At 43.1% G+C, this 9,162-nt stretch overlaps 1 protein-coding gene across 1 annotated transcript in view; it reads right to left on the minus strand.

Moving 5' to 3' along the window:
• Window positions 1-1,417: 1,417 nt before the first annotated feature.
• The window catches only part of LOC115204264 (sodium/calcium exchanger 1-like), a 64,837-nt gene continuing 57,092 nt past the window's right edge, over window positions 1,418-9,162 (minus strand). The window contains exons 5-9 of the mRNA XM_029769693.1: window positions 8,630-8,736; window positions 7,128-7,246; window positions 4,181-4,280; window positions 3,347-3,619; window positions 1,418-3,212 (exon numbers count right to left, since the gene is read on the minus strand). Of these exons, the coding sequence (XP_029625553.1) occupies window positions 2,833-3,212; window positions 3,347-3,619; window positions 4,181-4,280; window positions 7,128-7,246; window positions 8,630-8,736 (979 nt within the window). The 3' untranslated portion in view covers window positions 1,418-2,832. The remainder of the gene's footprint in view (window positions 3,213-3,346; window positions 3,620-4,180; window positions 4,281-7,127; window positions 7,247-8,629; window positions 8,737-9,162) is intronic.

The raw sequence follows: 9,162 nt of genomic DNA on the forward strand, positions 1-9,162 counted from the left end.
TGAGGGAAATAAGTATTTGACCCCTCTGCAAAACATGACTTAGTACTTGGTGGCAAAACCCTTGTTGGCAATCACAGAGGTCAGACGTTTCTTGTAGTTGGCCACCAGGTTTGCACACATCTCAGGAGGGATTTTGTCCCACTCCTCTTTGCAGATCTTCTCCAAGTCATTAAGGTTTCGAGGCAGACATTTGGCAACTCAAACCTTCAGCTCCCTCCACAGATTTTCTATGGGATTAAGGTCTGGAGACTGGCTAGGCCACTCCAGGACCTTAATGTGCTTCTTCTTGAGCCACTCCTTTGTTGCCTTGGCCGTGTGTTTTGGGTCATTGTCATGCTGGAATACCCATCCACGACCCATTTTCAATGCCCTGGCTGAGGGAAGGAGGTTCTCACCCAAGATTTGACGGTGCATGGCCCCATCCATCGTCCCTTTGATGCGGTGAAGTTGTCCTGTCTCCTTAGCAGAAAAACACCCCCAAAGCATAATGTTTCCACCTCCATGTTTGACGGTGGGGATGGTGTTCTTGGGGTCATAGGCAGCATTCCTCCTCCTCCAAACACGGCGAGTTGAGTTGATGCCAAAGAGCTCCATTTTGGTCTCATCTGACCCCAACACTTTCACCCAGTTGTCCTCTGAATCATTCAGATGTTCATTGGCAAACTTCAGACGGGCATGTATATGTGCTTTCTTGAGCAGGGGGACCTTGCGGGCGCTGCAGGATTTCAGTCCTTCACGGCGTAGTGTGTTTCCAATTGTTTTCTTGGTGACTATGGTCCCAGCTACCTTGAGATCATTGACAAGATCCTCCCGTGTAGTTCTGGGCTGATTCTTCACCGTTCTCATGATCATTGCAACTCCACAAGGTGAGATCTTGCATGGAGCCCCAGGCCAAGGGAGATTGACAGTTCTTTGTGTTTCTTCCATTTGCGAATAATCGCACCAACTGTTGTCACCTTCTCACCAAGCTGCTTGGCGATGGTCTTGTAGCCCATTCCAGCCTTGTGTAGGTCTACAATCTTGTCCCTGACATCCTTGAAGAGCTCTTTGGTCTTGGCCATGGTGGAGAGTTTGGAATCTGATTGATTGATTGCTTCTGTGGACAGGTGTCTTTTATACAGGTAACAAGCTGAGATTAGGAGCACTCCCTTTAAGAATGTGGTCCTAATCTCAGCTCGTTACCTGTATAAAAGACACCTGGGAGCCAGAAATCTTTCTGATTGAGAGGGGGTCAAATACTTATTTCCCTCATTAAAATGCAAATTAATTTATAACATTTTTGACATGCATTTTTTTGTTGTTATTCTGTCTCTCACTGTTCAAATAAACCTACCATTAAAATTATAGACTGATAATTTCTTTGTCAGTGGGCAAACGTACAAAATCAGCAGGGGATCAAATACTTTTTTCCCCTCACTGTACCTTGAATTATGATTCACATCCACACACTCACACACTCATACAAAACCCTTGAAAAAAATGTGCTTCTACAGTACATCATCTCAAATTAAAATTGTAAAGCACACTTTAAGAAGCTGGAATTCTCTGGCAGAGATTGTCTCACATAGATTAGTGTCCTGTATAAAAAGTATCTTGGAAGAAGTCCTTATGAGTCTGAGGTTGTCCTCAGACAGAGTGTGGATCAGGGAACCAGGCAGTGATATATTCACATGTTACTGTGTTCAGCTTGGATTCACATCTAGACTTTCACTCATGAGGATAGCCGTATTAAAATGTTACATACAATACTTCAAAATGTTTCTATCATACAATTCTTAACTCAATACAACAAAACACACTCACGCTCCCACATGTACACACCTAGTAGTAATATTATTCTTTGCCATGATATACAACAAATAGTTTGAGATAAATATTAATATTAATCTTATTAACAAACACCAACAGCTTTTTCAACTGATCACCATTTCCTGAATAACATGTGACATTATGTTTTGGCCTCAGTGGCTACTAATTGTAATGCAGTACCATGCCAACTGTAGTTATCCTATTAACTCCTATCACAAGTTCTTTTTAGACCCTGTTCAAAGAGAATATGGCACTGTTTTATCTACAAACACTTACACTGTTCAAACATCTTGACTATCTTGACTTTTCAAAAACGAAAATCCTTTTCTAAAATGTCCACAACACAAGCGCACAACGTTGTTGAAAAAGAAGAGGGTTAGGATGGGCTGAGGGTAGTAGTCAATGTTCAGGGCAGAGGCTGAGAACCTTCATGGGAATGACTGTGCTTGGTGGGCATCAGGGGTTACATAGTTGGTCAACCAGGAACCATGTTCAGACATGGGGAGAAGGAGGATCTGAGTCAGCTCTTCTGAGTCAGTGTGCATCATCTCCAAGAAATTGACTGATTGATTAGGGTCATCCTCTATCTGAACAGAGAGATGCAGGAGACGATCAGTGGGGCTAAAAGAGCTAAGTGTTCAGGATAGACAATAAACAAAATAGGAGCATTCTCAGAGTCAAAGGTCATTTAATTTCCCTCGTTTTGTGCAGACAGCCTATTTAGATAAAGCTATGCCTCAAGGCATAAGTCCTCTGAAAACATACACCAAGTCATTAGCTGGTACCAGTACGCTTCCAACAGAATGGCTAAGGCTGCCATCCATGTCATTGTAAATGGGGTAAAATTATTCAGAGTCAAGCATCCACGGTAGCAATAATAATAAACAATATAAATACTTTAAAACACTCAGAAAAGTACACAAAAAGGAGAGGGATAGACATGTAAACAATAGGAGACAAGCTTTCTCCTCTCTCTCTCTTGCTCTCTCGCTTTCTCTCGCTCTCTCTCTCTCTCTCTCTCTCTCAGAAGCCTGGCACGTGGCAGTAGGCCTCTAGGGAGGCCAGCATGATGTAGAGGAACCAGAGGGAGAAAAAGAAGAGAGAGGTGAGGAGTTTCGTGTTCCGCGGGCCCCCCAGTTCTCCCCCTGCCACGCCGGCCCGGCGGCGGTACATCAGCACCAGGACACACACAAACGCCATGATGGTGAACAGGGTGACGGAGAATGCCAGCGAACCAGGCTCTACAAGAAACTTCTTGCCCTTGGTCTTCCAGTAGACGGCCGCAATGGTCCATGCCACGCCGATGCCCAGGAACACGTTCACTGCATTACTGCCCGTTACGTTGCCGATGGAGGCGTCAGCGTACTGGTCCTGGATGGCCGCCACTTTACTGGCAAAGGTGTCTTTGTGAACATAAAGTAAGCAGAAATAGATGGTTAGAAATAGGTAACTGATTCTGACACGGACAAGAGACGGATACAGCCCAGAGAAAGAGTGACAGACAGAGAGAGTAGGCTACATAGAGACAGGCACCCACCTGGAACGGAAGTCCCCAGGGCCACAAATACTACGGCAGTGACAGAGTCCTTAAGCCCCACTGTGCAGCCGAAATGAGAGGCCAGGTCCCCGGTCACAGCCGTCAGAACACCAATCAGGGAGATGGACACAAAGAAGCAGGCCCAGCCATTCCAGTACTCTGTGGGCGGGACAAAGGCGAACAGAACCTTCCAGAACACTGTGAGGAAGTGCATGATGTAGTCAAAACAGGATGGGAGGCGCTCCTCCCCACTCTCCTCCTCATCATCATCCCCTGGGGGAGAGAACGAGAGGTGTTTACACATATAGTACAAATCATTCTGATGAGATGCAGCGTTTTATTCAACTTTTACGTGGTGCAAAATTACAGTTACATTTTACATTTGAGTAATTTAGCAAGCAGACACTCTTATCCAGAGCGACTTACAGTTAGTGCATTTATCTTAAGATAGCTAGGTGAGACAACCACAAATCACATATTGAGGGCATTTTTCCTCAATAAGGTACAGCAGTTATCAACAAAGTCAGCGCAAGTAGGGAAATAAAAGTGTGAGTGTTAATTGTGAATGTTGGTGCAATGATATAGTTTCAAAATTCATTACACCTTTATTGCTTTGCGTGGGATAAAGTTGAACTTGACACTGCTTCTTGCATCTATACATTTTCAAACAGCAACTTTGCGTGTCTGTGATTTCATTACTGTTACCTCCCAAAGTAGAGAGTGTGATTTCTCTGCCCTGAACACCACTCCTCTGACTCTCCGTTAATGCAAGAGCATGCAGTGTTAGTGAGTCTGTCCCAGAGATTTAGGAGTGAAGGAGAAAGAGGCACTCACCTGCACTGACAGTGACAGCATTGACAAACTGCTCTCTCCAGCTACTGCTGCCCACCACCAGAGCAAGGTTCGTCTTCTTAATCAGCTTATCTACTGTGTTCTGAACAAACAAACAAAAAAAACACAATCAGATTTCAGCCTAGACTAGAGTTATCAATACATAGAATGGATAGAAGTGTAATATTTTGAGTGGAAGGGGTAAGGGTTGGTCTGATGTTTCCAATTTGTGTGGTAAACAATGTAATCTCGCCCAGTTTGTTCTTCATTTGTTAGAGGGTAATGACCCATCCATTTTTTTCAGTTGCTCCACTGAGCGGGTGACCTGGCTGGCCTCTCTGTCCAGACAGTCTCCTCACAGGAAGAGGGAGGGCAGACATCGACAGGAGTAACAAGACAGTGACCTCTATCACTGGCGAAAGACATGCTTTTAATAAATGTGACCCATTTCAGGAACTAGGCATATGTTAAGATGGCGCCGACAGATATGGAAGCTCTGCTTCTAGCTCCTAAGCAACTTTGCAGTATTTCATTTTTTTGTGTCTTATATTATTAGCCCAGAAAGTTTTTTGTGTTATTACATACAGCCGGAAATAACTTTTGGATATTACATTTACATTACATTTAAGTCATTTAGCAGACGCTCTTATCCAGAGCGACTTACAAATTGGTGCATTCACCTTATGATATCCAGTGGAACAACCACTTTACAATAGTGCATCTAAATCTTTTAAGGGGGGGGGGGTTAGAAGGATTACTTTATCCTATCCCAGGTATTCCTTAAAGAGGTGGGGTTTCAGGTGTCTCCGGAAGGTGGTGATTGACTCCGCTGTCCTGGCGTCGTGAGGGAGCTTGTTCCACCATTGGGGTGCCAGAGCAGCGAACAGTTTGGACTGGGCTGAGCGGGAACCGTGCTTCCTCAGAGGTAGGGGGGCCAGCAGGCCAGAGGTGGATGAACGCAGTGCCCTTGTTTGGGTGTAGGGCCTGATCAGAGCCTGAAGGTATGGAGGTGCCGTTCCCCTCACAGCTCCGTAGGCAAGCACCATGGTCTTGTAGCGGATGCGAGCTTCAACTGGAAGCCAGTGGAGAGAGCGGAGGAGCGGGGTGACGTGAGAGAACTTGGGAAGGTTGAACACCAGACGGGCTGCGGCGTTCTGGATGAGTTGTATCAGGATATCAGAGCGGCGGTAACTCACCAGCATTACGACCAGGAATATGACTTTCCCAATTTGTATCCTTTGTTCGTACCCCCCAGGGCAATTGAACTTATCCCAGAGGCTGCTCCAAGATACCGCCGGCGGAGAAAAGGTTTTCGGAGTGGACTTCTAGTCCGAATCAGGAGGCATGCACACCATTCACCGCTTCCGAGTATATTACTTGCTAATGTTCAGTCTCTGGACAATAAAGTAGACGAGCTCAGGGCGAGGATCTCCTTCCAGAGAGACATCAGGGACTGTCAACGGACTGTAACATATTGTTTCATGGAAACATGGCTCTCTCCAGATATACTGTCCCTGTTCACACAGCCAGCTGGGTTCTCAGCACATCACACAGACAGGAATAAAGAACTCTCTGGGAAGAAGAAAGGCGGTGGAGTATGTTTCATGATTAACTACTCATGGTGTGACTGTGATAATGTACAGAAACAAATTGGTTTAGCTACGGAAACGACAGGAACCTTCCCGCTAGCCATTGACTGAGATAATGGATGGACTGGACATGCCAAGAGATACGTTTGGATTGGTCTGCCATGTAGCATGTAGATAATCCTTGATACTCAGCTTTTTCGAAAGATATAACGTGAGCCATGGAGAACTGCAAAAGTGTTGCTACTGCTCTCAACAACATTGCTGCCCTGAATTTAGCAGACACTATCGACAAAGATCAGAGGGAAAAAGTTGTTTTCTGCACACGGTCAATACAAACCAGAGTGACTTGACACAATGTGGGGCAAACAAGCTTTACAAACAAAACAGAGTTAAAGGGGTTCCAGTCGGCTGTGAAGCGTCCGTCCATGTATATGGGTAAGAGTCTAGCTACATTTTCAGATATTATATGTTTATAATTTAGTCAGAAAGTCATTTTCATTCAAAATTAAAGGGTACTGTTAGCTAGCTAGTGAACCTTAGCTTGCTAGCTCGCTAGCTAACGTAACATGTAGGATCTTTGTAGTAATATTATTTGTATTTCAGAAATCCATTTGCATTGCTAGTTATAGCATAATGTTAGCTAGCTAGCTAACATTGAACCTAGTAGGTTAGGTTTAGCTACCTGCAGATTCATATTCATATTAATGCATTCTTTCACATGACCCATCCATTTAGACAAGTGTCTGGGTAAGCATCATCTAATCATTATAAAATATTTATAAAATATTTTAATCTGGACACTGTCTATTTTTATATTGCTACTATGCAAATATGCAAGTAACTACTTCGCTGTACCATTTACACCTTCTGTATCCTGTGCATGTGACAAATACATTATTTCATTTGATATATTGTTTGTTCACAGTAATGTGAAGAACAACAGGACCTGCACCAAAGTCAGATTAGGATATAAACCAAGGACTATATAACGTGTATTTTTATCTGGAGATTTTCCTTATTATAGGCTACTACTTTCACCACTTTTGTCTTATTCTTTGGTTGTTTACAACACTACCTTACTCACTCTGTTTACGACATGGCCTCACATGTGAATTCTTAAAGAGATGGGTGAGGTTAAGGCTAAAGAGGGTGTGGAGAAAAAAAACACAATTTCAAATTCTGCAACATAAGACCGAATCTAGGTGGTCGGTCACAAATATGATGCTGCAGGGACAGAGGGAGACAGAGGAGACAGTGGGGGACAGAGAAGAGAGGAGGATAGGGTGGGACAGAGGAGAGAGGGGCACATATGAGAGAGGGGTATGTCTGTGGGGGTTTGTTTGTTTGTTTTTGTGGGTTACCTTAAACTCGTAGGATTCCTCTATCACCACCTCCAGCTTGGTGTGTTCTCCCAGGCTGGGACAGCCCATCTTGGACACCTCCTCCTCATCATTGGCTGGCTTGTTCTCATTGGAGTCTCCTGTGAAGCAGAGAACATTTCAATGTCAAATATCATACCCCCCCAAAAAATGCTAACCTCCCCTGTTATTGTAATCTTGAGAGGATAGCATGTCTTGGGGGTATGATATAAAATGCTAACCTCCCCTGTTATTGTAATATTGAGAGGTTAGCATGTCTTGGGGGTATGATATTTGTGCATCTGTATTTACGATTCATTCAGGATGATCCGTAATCATGGTAGCATCCACATTCATGTAGAAGTGTTTCTTATTTACAATAAAAGTGACTCCAAAATTACACAATACATGATTTACCACTCATTTCTATTGGGCACAAAATAATCTGAAACACAACCAAAGCAAACAGCAAATGCATCCAACGAATTTGTAGAGTCACAAGCTTGATGTAGTCTTTGCTTGCTATGAATATGGGACCAAATACTAAACGTTCTACTACTTTAATAGACATATAAGTGAATTTGTCCCAATACTTTTGGTCCCCTAAAATGGAGGGATTATGTACAAAAAGTGCTGTAATTTCTAAACAGTTAACCCAATATAGATGAAAATACCCTCAAATTAAAGCTGACAGTTTGCACTTGAACCTCATAGTTATTGTGTCATTTTAAATCCAACATGCTGGATTACAGAGCCAAAACAACCAAAAATGTATCACTGTCCCAATACTTTTGGAGCTCACTGTATACAAAAACGCAATGTAATTTATTTATCAAATTAATTATCTGTGAATAAACTGTATACCAATGTATCAATATACAGAGTTTTGTGAGGAGGTAAATTCAAATATTTTTCTCATGCGTATCAACAATGCAGGAATAATTGAAATGCACCAAAAACATTACATTAGTGTAAAATATTATAATGAATGTGCAGTGAGAAGAATAGCCTGGAGAAACAGCTCTAACATGGACCAACTACTCTCAGTCTTGATGAAATCCCCCGCAAGTCACTAATGCCGTTTAATGTGCAACTACAGCATAACCATTGGTACACTCAGGGACATATCCTGGCCATAAAATACATTTTGGTGATGTGTTTGTTTTTCAATATATATTTCTTAATGTTACCAATCCCCACTAATGGGTTTATGAAAGCAACGTAACACCTATATTTGGAATAAAATAAATTACAGGTTAAGGATATAATGTGTTGTAATTCTATGTGCCGCAACCTCATCACTTCCAACATGGATCTGCCAGGGGCAACAACAAAACAATTAAAGCACTTCCAGAATTACCATTCCATCCTTCATATACAGCTGTTGTGTTTTTCCGATAACTGATCGTGTGAAATACAACATTTAAGACTGTTAAATATGACAGCGATAACATGAGGCTGCTACAGTAAATGGCAGCTTTGCACCCGCAGGGCTCTGCACTGACCATGTTTCCGTCCAATCTCCAGCAGCACAGGCTCCCCCAGCTGGATGATGAAGGTCTTGTTCTTCTCATACTCCTCATCATCAATGACCTTCACCTCCAACAGCTTCCTGCAGATGGGGAAAAACATACATGTTGGGTCAGAGACAGAACCAGATAGCTCTTTAGAAGGATACAGAGATGGAGACAAAGAAAGAAGCTCTTCAAAAGGAGAGCGAGATGGGGACAGAGAAGAGAGAAGCTCTTCAGAAGAAGAGAGATGGGACAGAGAAGAGAGAAGGTCTTCAGAAGAAGAGAGCGATTGGGACAGAGAAGAGAGAAGCTCTTCAGAAGAAGAGAGACTGGACAGAGAAGAGAGAAGCTCTTCAGAAGAAGAGAGAGATTGGGACAGAGAAGAGAGAAGCTCTTCAGAAGAAGAGAGAGATGGAGACAGAGAAGAGAGAAGCTCTTCAGAAGGAGATAGATGGAGACAGAGAAGAGAGAAGCTCTTCAGAAGGAGAGAGCGATGGAGACAGAAGAGAGAAGCTCTTCAGAAG

Source organism: Salmo trutta, chromosome 12, assembly GCF_901001165.1.
Source record: "Salmo trutta chromosome 12, fSalTru1.1, whole genome shotgun sequence".
In the NCBI taxonomy this organism is placed as follows: domain Eukaryota; kingdom Metazoa; phylum Chordata; class Actinopteri; order Salmoniformes; family Salmonidae; genus Salmo; species Salmo trutta.